The sequence below is a fragment of the Drosophila arizonae genome, chromosome 5, assembly GCF_054131065.1.
Source record: "Drosophila arizonae isolate 15081-1271.41 chromosome 5, UAZ_ARI_1.0, whole genome shotgun sequence".
NCBI lineage: Eukaryota > Metazoa > Arthropoda > Insecta > Diptera > Drosophilidae > Drosophila > Drosophila arizonae.
Window position 1 is genome coordinate 26,756,254 of NC_142925.1, and position 18,327 is coordinate 26,774,580.

The 18,327-nt window shown below is 42.0% G+C and overlaps 2 protein-coding genes across 10 annotated transcripts; one reads left to right on the forward strand and one right to left on the reverse strand.

Annotated features, from left to right (window-relative positions):
- Window positions 1–1,023: 1,023 nt before the first annotated feature.
- On the reverse strand, window positions 1,024–13,010 carry Slik (Sterile20-like kinase). Of its 9 annotated transcripts, XM_089471854.1 has the most exons (14): window positions 12,433–12,649; window positions 11,765–11,966; window positions 11,163–11,638; window positions 10,305–10,503; window positions 9,934–10,244; window positions 9,721–9,861; window positions 9,389–9,430; window positions 8,909–8,984; window positions 8,497–8,849; window positions 6,126–8,435; window positions 5,958–6,064; window positions 5,768–5,900; window positions 2,887–2,913; window positions 1,024–2,625 (listed from the first exon to the last, which is right to left on the reverse strand). In XM_089471854.1, the coding sequence occupies exons 3-14, from the start codon at window positions 11,487–11,489 to the stop codon at window positions 2,476–2,478; spliced, it is 4,176 nt and encodes a 1,391-aa protein (XP_089327980.1). In that variant the 5' UTR covers window positions 11,490–11,638; window positions 11,765–11,966; window positions 12,433–12,649; the 3' UTR covers window positions 1,024–2,475. The 9 variants fall into 9 exon arrangements, with proteins under 9 accessions (XP_089327980.1, XP_089327978.1, XP_089327979.1 ...); XM_089471852.1 differs by lacking the exon at window positions 9,389–9,430 and having other exon boundaries at window positions 12,433–12,648; XM_018012073.2 differs by lacking the exons at window positions 1,024–2,625; window positions 2,887–2,913 and adding an exon at window positions 3,394–4,622 and having other exon boundaries at window positions 12,433–12,650.
- Window positions 12,759–14,677, forward strand: Rpn8 (regulatory particle non-ATPase 8). The gene is made up of 2 exons (XM_018012081.2): window positions 12,759–13,416; window positions 13,483–14,677. Exons 1-2 carry the CDS (start codon window positions 13,242–13,244, stop codon window positions 14,328–14,330), a joined length of 1,023 nt encoding a protein of 340 aa, XP_017867570.1. The 5' UTR covers window positions 12,759–13,241; the 3' UTR covers window positions 14,331–14,677.
- The last annotated feature ends 3,650 nt before the right edge of the window (window positions 14,678–18,327 follow it).

The following is an 18,327-nucleotide window of genomic DNA, read 5'->3' on the forward strand; positions in this document are numbered from 1 at the left end:
GGGAGTAGGAGGATGAACCTGTGCCCCGAGGGGACGTTGTCTCAAGCATGCTTCTGTGTAACTGAAGCACAGTTGCTGTTTTTGCTCTTCATCAGGCTGAACAGCGGCAGCAGTGGATGTTTGTGAATGGGACTTGCAGGATGATGGAATGTTGGGGACGATGGCGATGTTTGTGCGGTGGTGGTGGTGGTGGTGGTGGTGTTGGTGTTGGTGGTGACGGTGATAGTGATAGTGATGATGACGATGGACTTATGTTTCGGCATGTTAGGTCATCCACTGGGCGGACGTAGTAGATGTCTGAAAAAGCGCATTCTCACATTTCAATGTAATAATGCCGAATGAATTTGAATTTTTTATTTTATTCGCTCCTTTGGCTGCCTTCGCTTTTATTAATAGCAACTCGTGTTGCCCTCACGCCGGACGACAATGGCCAGCCAACTGACCAAGGGCTAATGCGAGCCGACAGCTGACATGCCTGCAGGCCGTCTGAGCCCCATGGGCCCTATTCCAGCTTGTAGACCACATATGTATGCTCGATCTATATATACATATATGCTTTTAGCGAAATGGCCCTGGACTATTCGTATACTAACTACGTGCTACGCGACCAGTATTCAAATGTAGCCGAAGTGTTCATCGATTGTTAAGGCTCTAAAGTTATATGTGACCTATATGGACTCTATACATACATATGTATATGGGAGATTGTAAGTTTATAGACCTCGAACCTCAAACGTTGATATAGGATTCTTAGTCAATTTTTAGAAGGCTAAAGAACTATAGGGTGTTTTCTGAACGCCAAAACGAATTTATATTTACACGGGAGCTGTCTATAAGCGTATATATTCCAAGTTTATAGACCAAACATGACTCATATATATGTATGTTATTACTCAATTTATAAAAAACACTATATAGCCGAATGTGATGTCCCAGTTTCCTAGTGGATGTAGAAGTATATCATGCCTGCCCTTGGAAATCGTGTTGAGCCTGTAAGGTTACCGGGTTAAGTCAATGCAATCGTTTGTGTCCTTTTTATATATATTTTATTTTTTTGTTGTTGTTTTTCTATATATATATTATATATAAGCATAAAGTTTTACAAATATAAATATCTTTTATCATACTCCAGTGGCTATGCAAAGCCTGCTTTCTCTCTCTCTCTCTCATTATCATTGTCTCTCTCATTCTTTCTTAATTAAATGAATTACTTCTTTCTCTTTTGCTTTCCAAATTTTGTATCTTATTTTAGGGTTAGATTATTGTATGGATGGTATAGGACTGAAGATGTGGGCGTGGTATTTAGACGGGGTGACGGCTAATGTCAAATTTAGAATAATCGGTTCAGTAAAACTTCGAGTGTCTTTTCCGTCTCCTTCTCTAGTGGAGTCTTCTGGAAAGTACGTAAGAGTGGGAGATACCTTTTTTAGTGATATGATCTTAGTAGCCTGTTTACTACATCTCCGACCAAGTACCCCTCCGCGCACCGAGAAACAGTAGATATCTCGTTTTTGGGTGAAATTATGAAATTCTCCAAATGGGCCCCATTATACCTTTTTGAGTACTATAAGTTTTCGTTTACAATTGAGAGTAATTGAGAGGGAGAGTCTGAAGGTCAGCCACCGCTCGAGTGCTCTTTCTCAATTCTCAATAATTTCTCAGCTCTACCACGCTGCAGGGGTATAAAGAAGTTCGTTCAACATATGTTTAGATGGTTCTTAATTATTTTTGATCAACTCTCATATGTCATATCATACTCAGTGATAATTGGATGTATATGGATGTAAGCATATATGGTCTTCTCATCAGGTGTGAATAATAAAAAGTTATGTAAATATATTTACAAAAGCGATAAGGTGAACAATAGATTTGTGTGTGGGTTGATTTTCTTATTTCGTGTTTCTTGTTAAATATTTTTAAGTTTTGATAGCATTTTACATACAATTAGATACATATATAGATATATATATAAATATATACCTTATAGATGCTATTTGCTTTATAGTATATATATATATATATATATAAATATATATATATATATATATATATATATATATATATATATATATATATATATATATATATATATATATATATATATATATATATATATATATATATATATATATATATATATATAAGTAAGAGTGATAGAATAAGTAGGCTAAAATATAATGCAAAAAAAGTTATATTACGTCTTATGCTTAAATTTAACGACACACATATTTTTGCTTTACCCGAACGACGCGCTGCTTGGCATTTTATATATATATATATAAATATATATATATAAATATATAAATATATATATATATATATATATATATATATATATTATATGTATATATATTTAGATATATTGTATATAAATAGATATAGTTGGGACTGAGCCCATTAGCCTTTGGGGATGGCTGACAAATGTTTTATAGTTGTTGCTGCTGCTGCTGCTCCTCCTCCTGCTGCTGGTGGAAGTCATCCCTCGGAATAGGAGCTTAGGCTGCTTCGCGTGGAACCCGTGAAGTGATCGCGCTGCAGCGTATCCGAAGGCACAGAAACGATCAAGGCGCCGCCGTACAAGGTTTCCATCTCATCCAGCTGCTGTGCGAATGTCTCTTCCAAACGCTGATCACGGTAAGAAATACAAGAGTAAATGGTCATTCATGAATTTACAACACCCATGTTGGATCATACGCAACAAAGAATTTGAAACACACAACATCCAACTAAAAAAGTTTCAGATTCTGTATACAAAAGTTGAATTTGAATTTGATATTTGGCATGCATGTTAGTTGCTAATTAAGTTCTACTAATGCTTTGTACGTAAGTAAGGATAGCTAAAGTTAGATAGTATAGTGTTAAGAGCTCTCTGGCCCGTAAACTAACCTCTTGTTGCAGCCTCTGTTGTAGTTGCTTTGCGAATAGAAGAGCCGGCAAGAAAATGTTGATTTTAACATAATTTTGGCATTTTTGATTTTTGATTTTAATATCATTTCTGTTTTGTATCGCGCGTTGTTTTTGTGTTAATGTGAAATAGTGAATATCGATGCATACATATACATATGGCAGGCATGTATATGATGTATGGAGTGCGTGTATGATGTATGTTTAATAAGTATTATCTTACAGTTTTCTAATTACATTTCTCGCCTTTCTTTCTTTCTGTTTCTGGTCTAAGTACTCTATGCTTTATAATACTGCTAAATGGAACGCAACGGTTGCAGGCGAAGCCCGCGCACAAAACCATTTTTTTTATTTGGCATCATAGGCAAAACGATTATTTAATTAACAATATATATATATATATATATATATTAACTTTGGCAATTTTGAATGGCAATTGGCAAAAATTAGATTTCGAAGATCTCGATAGTTCTGTATGTTTAGTTATGAGTGTGTGCTATGTCTCTGTGTGTGTGTGTGTGTGTGTGTGTGTGTGTGTGTGTGTGTGTGTGTGTGTTAACCAACAAAAGCAAGCTATGTTAATGGAAGGGAAAATATAGCGCATTTAGGAATTAGTAAGGTGGATTAGGAGATGCTGCTTAGATGAGGCGACTCGATAGATATTGATATTGTAAACATGGTTGTTATATATAAATATATAGTCTCCAGTGCGATCTTTAAGCGGCCGATGTGTCGTCGTCCAAGCTGAGCTGGCGCTGAGCTATGCGAGGCAGCCTGTACTTGGTCGCATACAAATCGTGGTAGAAGTCATCTGTGACGCTGCCGTTGTGGTTGGGCTTCAGCGTGGAGCGCAGCTGCGGCTGCACCTCATCCAGCAGGGCGGCTGCTTTCAGTCCCGCATCGAAGATCAGCTCGGCGTCGCTGCAGTAGCGAGTCGACGTGCTCAGCTCGTGCATATTGTACATGGACTGGGCACTGCCCAACGAGGAGCGCCCGCTGCTTCGGCTGGCCAGCGAGGGACGCTTGATCGCAAATGAAGTGGAGTGCAGCAAGTGCTGTGTGCGAGCTGTCAGCTTGGGCCCCTCATGTATGCGCAGTTCGACGGGTGGCTCTGGCATTTCGGGTCGTCCGAATCGATGCGCTACCAGACCCAGCTCCTCTGGTGTCTTCGGTAGCGGCGGGGCTGCTGTCTGCTTGAACGTGCTCATCGCTGGCTTCACACTCGCCTCGTCTGCGCTGTTCAGCTGTGGCGTCGGGGTCACCACCTTGACCAGCTCATTCGGCGTCGCACTTGGCGGCATCATTGTAATCAAACGCAACGGCTGAGCTCCCGGCAAGGGGACCACACTAGCGCGCTTCATTTGTTCTTCGTCCCCGTCCTCCTCGGGCAGCATCATGTCACTGCACATTTGAGCCCGTTGATGCTTGTGCATGATCGGCGTGCTCGGCACGCTGCGGCTCAAATCGGGCGCTGAGCCACGGAAGTTACCCCGGCCACCGCCCGACCCCAGCATCAAGAGCGACGAGCGCGACCGGGGCAGCTGCTGCGGATCGATGAACGTGTTTCGCGGCAACAGTCGCGCCGATCGATCATTGAATATACCGCGCAGCCTCAAGGGCAGCTCCACCTCTAGGTTCTCAAACTCGCTTCGGTTGGCTATGATGCCGTAGCGCTTCTCATGCTCATCGATGGCGGCGCTTATCAGGACATTGAGTCGCTGAACATTGCCGCAGTCGAGGTCAAAGTTGAAGTTGGTTTGGTTAGCACATGCAAGGCCCGAGACCAGCCAATCGGTCAATTGGTAGTTTGGCATGGGTTAGTAGTTGAAAAGCACAGCGGTAAGCATTGATTTTGACAATATCGGAAGTATATCGTTATATATATATTTTTAGTTTTGTAGGTAGTATTGAGTAGGTAGAGTAGTAGGCCACCAAAGTGTATGCATATTCGTGGAGGTGTAAAGAGAGAGAAAAAGTTGTTCAAGATATATATCATTTGAATTATCGGATCGCAGCATTGCTCGTGCTGCTGTTGCTGTAGTTATTGTTGTTGATGGTGGTGCTAGGTTCACCAAACACAAAACGTTTTGCAGTTGAGCAACATTTTACTTGCTTTCGAATATAATAATACTATTATATTTATGTACGTTGTGCTGCGACCTCATGTCATTTAAAAAGTCCTCTAGCCTGCAGAGCGCGATTAGAACAGAGCATTTTCTTTATAAGGAAAGGAGTTTCAGAAGTATAAATCAAATTAGTTTCGTCTAACAGAAAGCAGGAGCTTTCTTCATTTTAATTTTTCAAGAACCTCTACAATACGAAATGTCTGCTAGTCATAATTAACTTATCAACTTTAAAGGCTATCTTCTCAATCAGTTTATGAGTCACAATTTGTTTTGTCGCACTAGAATGCATTTCTCATAGATAATGTGAAATTAGTCATGGCAGAGATATCAGCAAGTAAGTTGTAAGCCGTGAAACAATCAATTATTGCTCAACTGACAGGCGTAATAACGTTGTGAAGTTTGGAAGAACGGGCAGGCGAAAGACTGGGGTCAGGTCAGAGGGCATGGGAAGGACAGCAAGGGTAGCACAGGACACCACAAAACACCACCGTTAACCAATAAATAATAATATTTACAAGTTTTTAGAAATAACTTAAGATAAACCAAAGTAGAAGAACTACACGCAACTGTACATTATACAAAACACCAACAAAATGAGGCAGACAGTTTTCCGCTGTGATAAAAGTAGCCTGGCTTGCAGGGGACTGGGAGAGTCAGGTGTGCGGAAGGGACGTAACAGATAGAGACAAGCAGAGGAGTGAGAGTTGAAAGTAAAAGCGGAAACTGCGCATACACACCTGTTTGCGGGGCACTAGCTGTTCACGCCAATCTCGCAACTCGGCCTTAAGACGCTCATCGATCTCCGAGAGCTTTGCATGCTCGTGTTCAACAAGGGCCTTACGCTTCTCGTTCTGCAGCTGTTCCAGCTCTCTGCAAGGTAAGTAAGAATTATAAAGCGGTCCTCTCGTTTCATTCGCGTTCGCTCACCTAATGGCGCTTTCACGCGTGGCACGCAGCTCTTCCAACTGCTTTTGATGTTTGACTTCAAAGCGACGCTCCTCCTGCATGTAGCGTTTCTTCTCCTGCTCCTGGAACTGTTGTAAGAAAAAGCTCCAGTTAGTAGTTGTTTTTAATCCTGATCGGTTGTTAACCTACCTTCTTTAAGCGATCACGCTCCATCTCAGGATCGAGATTTGTGGAGATGCGCAAGGATTCGCGGAACATGAGATCACGTGCCTTCCGCTCAGCCCGTATGCGCTTGGGCAGGGCGCGTTTCTCGAGTGTTTGCTTCTTAAGTAAGTCCTCCTCCTTGCGCTGCAGCATACGCTTTACTTGATCTAGCTCTTTCTCATGGCGTACGATCATTTGATGGCGCTGCATGAAGCATAGCTCCTTAACATGCCGCTTAGAGAGCTGATGGCGTTCATGCAGCTGCTTTTCCTCCAGCTCCCAGAGCAGAGCCTCGCGCGTGCGCATGGCATTCTGTTTCTGTTGCAGGAAATTGCGGTTGATGGTTGCCAAGTGATCTCGATGTTTCTCGCTGAGACGGCGCAGCAGCAGCTCGTGTCGCTCTTTGAGTGAGTCAAGGAACGCGCGCTCCTTCTCTTCGTGATCCAGCTCCATGGCTGTGCGGCGCTGCTTGAACTCATCCTTCCGTTTGTCTTTGGGAAACAGATCGACCTCCTGCTTAAGCAAACGGATCTCCTGCTTAAGATTCTCGCGGAATATCTTAAGCTCTTGCTCCTGCTCGGAGCGTATACGTTTCGAAGAGCTGCGCAGCTCGTTCTCTTGAGTCTGTTCGGTCTTCTCGATTAGCTGCTTGTGTTGACGCGCGAGAGTTTCCATGTCCGTCTCGTAGGTTTTCTCAAGTGACATGCGCTCCTGTTCAAAGCGGCGATCCTGTTGCTCCTTGGCCAGCTGCTCCTTGACATGCAACTCGGTTTGCTGCTTCTTTTCCTGCTTCTGCAGCATTTTCAGTTCACGCAGCTCTTGTTTGCGGAAGTCGTGATCATCGTAGATGCGTCCGTTATCCTCATCGCCATAGATGACGCGACTAGTCGTTGTGGTCATTTGCACGCCATCAATTTCAAATTTGCGCGTGCGCTTGCGTGTCTTCTTGCGCAAATTGCGCAGCTCGATCTCCTCCTTGGTGAGTCCACTAATGCCTGCAGATTTAGCAGCCGGCATGCGCGGCTTTTGACGTATAACCACAACGTCCGCCTCCTCCTCCTCATCAATAGACAGCGCCAGCCGCTGCTGATGTAGGTTGTTGCGGTTGTTGTTATTCAACGGAGGCGGCGGGGGCATCATGGTGTGCAGCTGCTTGTTATCTACCTCGTTGCGACTGTCCTGACTAGTGTTGGTGCCAATGCTGTCCGCATCGCCGCCTCCGCTGGTTATCAGCACTTCAACGCCGCGTTTTTCACGCACGGAGCCATTCTCGCTTGACCCGGAGCCGAGGCTGCTGTCAGGCGAGAGGCGTTTCTCTTGCTCTTGGCCGGGCTTAAACCGGTTCACAATGATGCTCACATCCTCAGGCACAACGCCATTGGCATGCTGGCGCTTGCCGATATCACTGCAATCATTAAGATCCTGATGGCTGCTATCCTTGACCTTGATGATCTCATCGCCTACGGTGACGACAGACACGTGACTGGTGTCCATGAGCTGATCACTATGTTCATGACTGCCTGAAGCGGTGTTATACGCCGAATCGTCGTCCGCATACGAGGGACTCACAATCAATACCTCACTCTCGTCCAACTTGCGTGCGTGCACAGCACCTGCCGCAGCTGTTGCTATGCCGCTGTCAGGACGCTCATTTACAGAGAGTATCATGGATGACTGTTTCACCTGATCTCCGAGACTGTCGTCCAATGAAGGGAAATCTTCATCAGTGGACGATTCATGCATGTGCCTGCTCTTGTTCAAATCATTCGACACAATTATCACCTCACTTTGCGCCATTAGCGATGACGGCTGTGTATTGTCAATGATCACTGGCGGATGGGTGCTTGTCACTACCGTTATTTGACTAACCGACTCAAGGCTGTTGGGCAGCACCAAGTGCTGCTGCTGCTGCGTCTGTGTCGGTGGCAGCGATGGCGGCGGCACCGATTGCTGTTGACGCAGAGCAGACGATGCATCGCTGCTGTTGATGGTTATCAACGAGGTACTGGAGCTGAGCACAGCGCCCGTTGCGCTACCCGAGGTGCTGCCCGTAGAGGCTACGGACTGCACGGATATGATGGAAGAGGCGGTCGGGGACGGTGGCTGTGACTTGGGCTCCCCGCCGTCCTGTCCAATGGTCACTTCAATGCCGCCTGTGGCCCCTGGCGGCTGCTTAGGCGGCGCTGTTGTCTCCACTTCCGATGCGGGAGTACTTTGTGGCTTGGCAATTGTAGCAGCAACGGCAGCTGCTGATGGCGGCGGAGGCGCTTTGCCTTTTTCTTTTTTGATGAAGTGCTATGGCAACGGTTTAGACAATTAAATTGGGCCATTAGCAAGTCTTCAAAGGACTACTCACCTTTTTCTCAGCATCAGACTTGTCATTTGTTTCTGCAATGTCCTCACTCGATTTCTTTTGCACGGCTGTAGCTGGTGGCTGGGGCTGTAGTTGAGGTTGTGGTTCTTGTTGCTGCTGTTTATCCGACACTGGTGGTATTGGCGGCACTGGTGCGGGCACTTTGGTATGCGGAGCGGCTGTATCGGATACTGCTGGCGAATGCTCCTCTTTGATCTGGTTTGGTTTTTCTGGTGTTGTTGTTGTTGTTGTAGTTGTTGTTGCTGCCGCTGCGACTGCTGCAGCTGCTGGTAGACTGCTACTTGGTTGGGATTGCTCTTTGGAATCCCGCGAAATGGATGTAGGTGTACCTGGAACTGCGTATGCAAAACAAAAGCTCAACAAGCGTAATACGAAAAGGTTGATAGACACTTACGTTTGTCAATGTCTTGACTCTGCATCGAAACAGAGTCATCGTCCAGGTCGAGCTGGAGCGCCGAGTTGCGGGGTTCCTAGGCAAAAAACAATATATCATCAGTTAAATACAGTAAACTGTTTTATAAAAATGGTTCGCTGAAGAGTATAAAAGCCCCACGTATTACATTAAATCAGATTTAAATCATTTCAAACTAAAATCAATTTTTGTGGAAAAATGTTGTTTGCCAATGAGTCGTTGTATAAAATAAGAACATCAGAAGCAAAAATGCGACATATAAATAAATACATATATCTATATATGTGTTGGTGACATCCGAAAAGAAACAGAACTAAAAGACTGCCACTTGAAGGCGACTATAAAAAGCAAGATAAAAATTTGGCAATGCTGATAAAACAAAATAACTTTAATATAAATAGAGCGTGCGCTGGAGGACGGAGGTACGGCTGTCGGGGTGTTGCTGTAGAACGACTTACCAACCCTCTGATAGAGTGAACGCCGCTTCTCTTGGCGTTTGAGCTTCTAAATCAATTTTATAAACACACACACACAAAAATAAATAATGCAGAAAACGATAACAAAATAAGCCCGGCAAATTTACGGAGTCAAATAAATAAAGAGATGTATCGCACAGTTAGTTATTTTGATTTTTGTTTTGATTGGGCATAGTAGACGGGGCAAGGAGGCAGCGTGTAAGAAAAAGATATACAAAATATAGAGAGTTAGTGTCCTTTCTAGCTCTGGATGTAATACAGGTGCAATTGTGCTGGCAACAAAAAAAATCACAGTGAGTAGTTAAATGTATAGCTAACCTCAGCCTCATCATCGACGACCTCCTCGACAACTTCGGCCTTGTACTCGAGTAACAGATCCTTGATCGGTTTTGCATCCAGATTACAATTGATGAAGCCATGCTGAAGCAGCACTTCTGTTGAGGGCCGTTGCTGGGGATCCTGAAAGAGTGAAATATACGCACAGCAGATCAGTTTTACTGGTTTTCATTGGTAGAAATAAACTTTACACACCTTGACCAAAGCCTTTTTTAAAAAATCATTGAATTCCTTACTCCATCTGCTCGGGTGATCCAGTTTGGGCGGCTCACTCTTCTGTATCTTGAGCAGGACACGCATGGGCGACATTTCGCTATTAGGCGGCTCCATTTGCGCCAGCTCAATAAGTGTGATTCCCAGCGACCAAATGTCGACCTTGTGATCGTATGGATTATCGCGAAACGTTTCGCACAGTACAAGTTCTGGGGCCATCCAGTAGGGCGTACCAATGAACGTGTCATGCTTTTGCATTGTGTGTTTATTCTTGGCCGACACTCCAAAATCAGCTGCATGTGAGGAGTATAGGACAGTTAATTCAGAACACGCTTAACTTAAAGTCAGCATACCCAGCTTAACTCCACCCTCCATGGTGAGCAGCACGTTGCCCGCCTTCAAATCTCGGTGTATGACCTTGTTCTTGTGTAGAAATGAAAGACCCTCGGTCATATGCTTGCACACATAGGCGATTTGTGGCTCTGTCAATGCCTTATCCAGTTCAACCATAATGCTGTCCAAGGCCCCGCCGTCACAGTATTCAATGAGCATCTATAAATAAAAGGCGCTTCAATTTTATATTTTTTTAAAGTTAAGACAGTCATTTTACTCATTAATTTTAAATACAGCACATGCATTAGTATGCGTACATAAAATTACTGAATAATACTGACTAGTAACTGACTAATAACGCATATAACCAGTAAGAAAGTATTTTATGTGTTCCGTATTCCCAGTAAACTAAATTTTTTCATTTCATACCGTCTTTCAATCAGACCGCCCTTGGAAAAGGCAAATCAGGGTATGTTTTTATAAAAATGAATGCAACAGGCCGAATGGGCCGCGGCAGAACCCATAAAGTCGAATCAAGTCCGTCTGTCTGTCCGTTTATGCATCTAGCAATATTTATATTTGCATGTCTGTTAGAGACTTGCAATCCTTATATGCAGCTCTATAGAGTTTCTTTCCCATGATTGCTGTGTAAATGTAATAGATGAAAACCGTTTTCCAACATAAACAGCCCAATTTGGAGCTCGAGTTTCAGGGGTTTGTGGTTTTCCCTTTTACAATCCAATAATAATTCCGATTCAGATTCAAGCAATGGAGTATGTATAAACTTGTTTTCATTACTCATTAATCTGTTACAGTCAATTCCCTAACTAACCTCTTACAAATGCCAGCACATTAGCATGCTCATTGCTATGACTCACCCAGAGTTTGTCATCGATAGAGAATGCTTCGTAGAGCTCAACAATATTTGGATGTTTGATCTCCGAGAGTATATCGATTTCGACCATGTGGTCACTTAGATTTTCCTCATCCTCGAGGGTGCACATTTTGGCGGCTGCGAACCGCTTATGTTCCTTGTGCTGGGCCTTGTAGACTTTGCCGAAGGCGCCATCGCCCAATTCCCCAACCATTTCCCAAAATTCCTTTGGGTCGGTGTCCATTTTGATGTTATTGTAGAGGCGTTTCTTTTTCGCCTCGCCACCGCCGCCGAGGTGGAAGACCTTCTTCAAATTCGTTATGAAGGACATTTCGAGCAGCTTCTTAGTTTTCTTCTTGTTCGTCTACGACTTGCAGAAATGCGTATGTAAATATTGTTTTTATTTTGGTCTCTTTGTTCTACATGCTGCAAGATGCAGTGGCCACTGCCAAATTAAACTAGATCTCAATTTGGTGAAAGCTGCGTAACAACAAAAACAAACACATGCATCATTCATTGAGCTTGAGCTTCATTGATTGATTGAACTCTTCTAGGTGTAGTTTTTTTTAATTCACTGTTTTTCATTTATACTCTCTTGTCGCTCACCTGTCTTTTCTACTTTAGTTGCTACTTCTCTTTCCTCGTCGTCGTCTTAGTGCAAATAGAACTGGGCCAAACTTTGGGGTCGTGGGTTTGGCTCTGGCTGCTCGGCGACGACTGTTTAACGCTTCTGTGTGTTTATAATTTAATTAGCAGCTCTCAAGCTCTAATATTTGTACACTACATAGAGAGAGACACATAAGAATGGCTGCAAAACGATTACAAACGAGATAAGTAAAAGACGTATGTAGACAAAAAGAGCGTAAAACTGTATGTCCGTGTGCATGTATTTGTGCGTGAGTATGTCATTGCTTCAGTGTATGCGTATGCATTTGCATGTGTGTGAATATGAGTATGTCTACGAGCTGAATCTGAGACTGAGACTTGGCTCTTGTTTTACTTGGCTCTTAGCAGGTTTTTAACTTTATTTCCATTAAACAGATTTTCGGAACAGGCAGCAGTTTTACACATATGTGATAAGCACCCTAATTTAAAAAAAAAAATGCAATGCACAATTTGTAAACAACACGCGCATCGAAGCCTCAGCCTCGTTTTATAGTTGCTCATTGATGATTACGCTGCGGCCGCCCATCAAACTGGACGTGTGCTTGCGTGTGCGTGTGTGCGTGAAACTGTAGACGAACGCAGCAAGCAACGGCAGCGAAAACAATTACCTCATCGTCGCACCACAATCATTTTATCATATCAGTTGGCTACACTATACAAACGACAATCACTTCTAGCAAAATAAATGGCATTACTGAACTATGCGAGTAGATAAAACACTTTTGCACTCAAACTGCTAATTGCTTTTGATATTTTGTCAATTTCTCTCGCGCAACGACTACCAGTGTGACCAGTTCTGAAATTCCACAGCGACGATATGGCAACGCGTATTGCCTTTGGATTCACCAATGTGTTAGAAGAGCACGACTATTGTGTACGTGCAGTGCCGCCAAGGGCAAACAGAAACAGCACTCCACAACTACACATTCACGCGAGGAAACGATAACGGCATATCAATTGTTAGGAATTTTGTTATTATAACTATTGTTATTCACGCGTAGTACATCCAGCAAATTTATATTTTAGATTTAGTAAATCTTAAGGCTTACCCAAATATATCGATACTTCGATCTATACGTAAAATTTGTTTTGAATATACAGAATCACAGGATCTTGATACCTTATAAATTAATTTCAATGGTATTTAGAATAATCGATTCCCATTAACTCTCTAACTATTCTTGTATATAACTAATCGATAGCACGAATGCAAACGATATCGGACGACTTACTCGATATTCACTCATCTCTAGACACACGTGAAAGAAGAAGAATCTGCTTGTCATTTCGGTATTTCGCTTAATTGTTAACCGTAGCAAAAGTTGCAATTGCTGCAAGTAAATATTAAGGAAAACACAAGCATAGTACGCTGTGCATAGGAAGTCCCCAACACTAAAAATCAAGCCACAAATTCAAAATGCCATCGCTGGAGGTTAGCGTAAACAAAGTTATTGTCCACCCGCTGGTTCTGTTGTCGGTCGTGGATCACTTCAATCGCATGGGTAAAATTGGAAACCAGAAGCGCGTCGTAGGCGTGCTCCTTGGTTGCTGGCGTTCCAAGGGTGTACTAGATGTCTCTAACAGCTTTGCGGGTAAGTGATACATTCATTTATAAATATGATTTAGCCATTTGTACAATTCACCCAAATGCCATCCAGTTCCATTTGATGAAGATGACAAGGACAAGTCAGTGTGGTTTTTGGATCACGATTATTTGGAGAACATGTATGGCATGTTCAAGAAGGTGAACGCACGCGAGCGCGTTGTGGGCTGGTATCATACTGGACCAAAGCTGCACCAGAATGATATAGCAATTAACGAGCTGATTCGCCGCTACTGTCCAAACTCTGTACTGGTCATCATAGACGCCAAGCCAAAAGATCTGGGTCTTCCGACAGAAGCGTATATATCCGTTGAAGAGGTGCATGACGATGGATCGCCCACTACCAAAACCTTCGAGCATGTGCCAAGCGAGATTGGTGCCGAGGAGGCTGAAGAAGTGGGCGTTGAGCATTTGCTGCGTGATATTAAGGACACCACCGTTGGCAGCCTGTCCCAAAAAATCACCAACCAGCTAATGGGTCTCAAAGGCCTAAATGCGCAATTGCGTGACATAAAACAGTATCTACAGCGCGTCGGAGAAGGCAAGATGCCCATCAACCATCAGATTGTCTACCAGCTGCAGGACATATTTAACCTTCTGCCGGATATAACCAACGATCAGTTCACGGGAACCATGTACGTAAAGACCAACGATCAGATGCTGGTAGTCTATTTGGCGTCCATGGTCCGTTCGATAATCGCTCTGCACAATTTGATTAATAACAAGCTGGCTAATCGCGATGCTGAGGAGGGAAAGAAGTCAATTGAGAGTGATGGCAAGGACAAGAATAAGGATAGCAAGGATAAAGAGAATAAGGACACTAAGGATAAGGATGCCAGTAAGAAGGCCGATGAAAAGTCCGATAAGAGCAAGGACGAGGGCGGTAAGAGTAGCAAGAAATAGGAGCGAAAGAAAAAACGCAAATCACGTCGCAAACGGAAAAAGCACCCGCCAGAGCCGTAAACAACACGAAAAGCATCAGACACCAAAGGCAGAAGCGGCAGTGACAACATCAATTTTCAAATCAGAAACATATTTTGGCCAGCTGAGTGGGAGGTGTTAGGCATGTCAACAAACGTCGAAACGAAATACCATATATAATTCTTCTTCATAACATAAATATATCGTACCTAGTTATACATATATATATAAATAAACGCAGCCAGATCCTCTTTAACTAATTTGTATAGCTAAGTTCGCTAAAAAGCAGCAAGTGTTGATGTAATTAAAATTTTAATTAATTAATTTAATTTTAAAATTCAATAAGAATATTTCATTCAATGCGCGGTATATAGAAAACAATCAGTTGATCTTGTCAGATATACGTTAGATCTATAAAGATCTCTCTATATTATTTGTATCCAATATTTAAAGCAATGGCCATCTATATCGATTTGCACCAGTCTTCGACTCAAAATGATCCAGGTAAGCTATAATTATCTTAAATATAGTTTTTAAGCCTAAGGATCTTTATATGGTTTACTCCCAGGGCCAGCCAATTGTTTATATTATTATCATATAACACAAAAAAAATTGATGTAAATACAGAATTCAAGGTGGGATCGTTTATAATACATCCCGCAGCACTTCACTGGGCGAACAGGTGGTCCAGGCAGTACAACGGGAGCTAGAAGGACGGCGACTACCGCGCAGGAGGACACGCTTCCGCGTCGGGAGCGAGGGTGCCACGGTCAACGTGACGGTCGCGGCCTCGGGGAGCGTGACCATCTCTCTAATAAGTAAGGGGGATGTAAGGCGGCTCATCGAACCGCCTCACATAAAATCAAAGTCAATAAAAGGGACCCGCGCAAATCGCAGCGATCGGCAATGCAACCGTCTGTCCGTATGAACGCAATTTTTTCGGCGCTATTGAAGCTAGAGACTTTAAATTTGGAACACATACTCTGGTATATCTCCGATTTATAATTTTTAATTTTCCCGAAAATGCATTTTCCGATATGCCAGTAATCATATTAGTTGAAGAGCTAGAGTACTGAAATTTGGAATGTAGATCCGCGGCGACCACCAAAGATCACGAACTATGGCGGAAATATCTAAGCCCATTGGGGGCGTGGCAAATCGGATAAAACTGTATCTCTAGGAGTTTTACAGCTAGAACCCTGAAGTTCTGCGCGTAAGCTAATGTTATGATTCTATAAAGTCTAATAATAAAATTGTAAATATGTCTACGCCCATTAGGGGCGTGGCAATTCGGAACTGAGGATATAGTGATTTTTTAAATTCTGCTATATCTTGGACACTATTGATGCCAGAGACCTCAAATTTTGTATATATATTCGGGCTGACCACCCAAGACCAAAAAGCTTCCACGGATATATGTATGTCCGCCCACAGGGCGCGTGGCAAACCGGAAACCTAAAGTATAATAGCTAGAAATTTCAAATTTATATAGTTAAGTTACTAGCAGCCTCCTCTATCGATGACCCAAAAATAATTTGTACGCCTGTTTAGGACTAGCATATAAAAACCCTGTAATTTTCACATATTTTGAGCGTAAGCAATAATTTTTTAAAGTTAGAGTACCGTTAGCTCGTTCTAAAAAGTGACCAAAAATGAAGTGTCTACGCCCAAATGATGGTTTTTTTTTAATGTTACAAGCTGCATCTGGATTATTTTGAACAGGGACCGTAACGATTATAATTTTTTAGCAAAAAATTAAAAAATAATTATTTTTTGATAAATTAAAATATATATATTTAATTATTAAAATTGATTTTTATTATAAAAATCAAAAATAATAATAATAAAAATACAAAACAATTTGTATATAAAAATCAAATTATAATTCTTATTTTTTATTTTTATAATAAAAACCAAAAATAAAAATTATGCCTTAACTTTTATATTAAAAATTTATTATAAAAATTTAAAATAAAAAATGAATTGAAATATCTCTTGAACTAAAGGAGCTAGATCAAATATTTTTGTATATATACAGCTCGTCACCCTGATCAAGAATATATATACTTCATGGGGTCTGCCATGCCTCCTTCTGCCTGTTACATACTCTTAACAAGACCATTATACCCTGATTTCCCATTGAAAATGGGTTCAGGGTATAAAAATTAAAAATTATAAAATAAAAGTTTATCCTTTTTTTGAATACTCCATTAAATTTTTATACCCTGAACCCATTGAAATTTGTTTTCCTAGGTCCGTGAATATCACGCGCATATCAAGTTTTTCTTTATCTATCGATAACTACTCCCGATATTTTATTATCGATTACAAACCTTATCGAAAGCTAGCTATTTAATTTTATCTCCTACACCTTTAGAGCTAGAGCTTCCAAAATTTAAATGTAGACTTATATGTATTTTATATAATTTCGATTTTTGTTGTAATTTACCCCCCACCCTTATATCCACCCCCTCACCCTCACCTTTGTAAAAGGCTTATTTCAAGTACTAGAGACGTGTGCTTTAGAATGTACACACATTTTCACCATATGATTACGCTCTGAAAGTTTAATTAAGATTGTACGTCTAGAAATTAAATTATTCAACAAATAAATTCTTATAATTTAATTTATATTCTTATCTTGCCCACACTGCAGCGCAGCCCAAGCGCAGTCGCTGCTTACTGCGCAGTTAGCAGAGCGCGTTCTACTACGTGCGTGTGTATGTACATATGTGGGTCGAAAAGAAGTGCAGACTGATTAGAATATCAGATAAGAGGGTTCAGGATATCTCTTAGTCGAGCAGCCTCGACTAGAGTCTTCTTACTTGGTTTTAATGCGCAATGCCAGACGATGCAGCGGCTAATCCGATGCCTTCTTTTGCTCGTATCTAGGCAAGAAATATCGAAATAAGGAATGGTTTGCCACCCATAAAGTACATTTGTAAAAATTGATAAGGTTCGCTTGGCATTGGTAGCAATGAACCGACTTTGTGGTTAGCTTGGGCTTTGATTGCTGAACATTTGCAACAGTATTTTCAACTATTTCCGTTGCTACAAACGTTCTCATTTGAAAACATAAATTGAATTATCGAATTGACTGCAAGAACAGTTCAGAATCTGGATCAGTACCAATAAGGATGCCGTGCAATGGGTCCGGCGGTGTTCAAATTCAAATGGGAGTTTCACTTTTTCTGATGAAGCTGATTTTTAAATTTAAGGGCAGTGCGAGCATTTTTTTTCCAATGTACCAATGACCACTATGGAATTCCTCTACGGCCATTGACTACGAATCTACGCGCCTCTCTTCGTTCTAATTGCTTTGCTGGTTTGGCTCATCTCGTGCCTCTTGCAATTGTGATGCATGTAAGTGCGGCATGCTTAGACGGACATCAGCATTGCTTTTGTTGCTTTCCTTCATCTGATCTGCTATCTTAGATGCTTCTAGATTTGGATTAATTAATAAGCCCTCTTGCATTTTCGTGGCATTATTGTCTCTTAATCAAACATAAATAAATCAAGTTGAAAAACTGTTTGGGGATAGCCAGTCATAATATTGTATTCGATTGCTCATTATTTGGCTTACCTTTACACGTGCATGAATAATTGTTTTACATGAGAGCATGACCGAAAACTGTCACTGTATCAAGCTTACTGGGTATATTATCAATGACAATGCAAAGATCCTCAACAGCAAGCAATGCTTCATTGTACACTGCGTCACAGAATAATATCGTAAATTCGTTGCGGTAACCCACCCTTTAAACTGAGGGACATGAAAAATAGATGTTGGTCAATTCTCAGACCTACCCGATCTGCACACAAAATTTCGTGGGAATAGGCTGACCCGTTTCGGAGGAGTTTGGCAACAAGCACCGCGACACGAGAATTTTATATATAAGTTATATACACAGGGCTGTCCATATTCGACTGACCCATCTGAAGCCTTACATCTTTTGACAGAGATGCCAGAGCGCTTATT

Bases quoted from the DNA above. Each gene is read 5' to 3' on its own strand.
- Slik (XM_018012073.2), bottom strand. From the start codon at position 11,489: ATGTCCTTCATAACGAATTTGAAGAAGGTCTTCCACCTCGGCGGCGGT. The intron at 10,504-11,162 runs GTGAGTCATAGC...TTTTATTTATAG, and splicing joins CTATCGATGACAAACTCTGG to ATGCTCATTGAATACTGTGA. The intron at 5,901-5,957 runs GTGAGCGAACGC...CTTACCTTGCAG, and splicing joins ACGCGTGAAAGCGCCATTAG to AGAGCTGGAACAGCTGCAGA.
- Rpn8 (XM_018012081.2), top strand. From the start codon at position 13,242: ATGCCATCGCTGGAGGTTAGCGTAAACAAAGTTATTGTCCACCCGCTG. The intron at 13,417-13,482 runs GTAAGTGATACA...AATGCCATCCAG, and splicing joins TGTCTCTAACAGCTTTGCGG to TTCCATTTGATGAAGATGAC.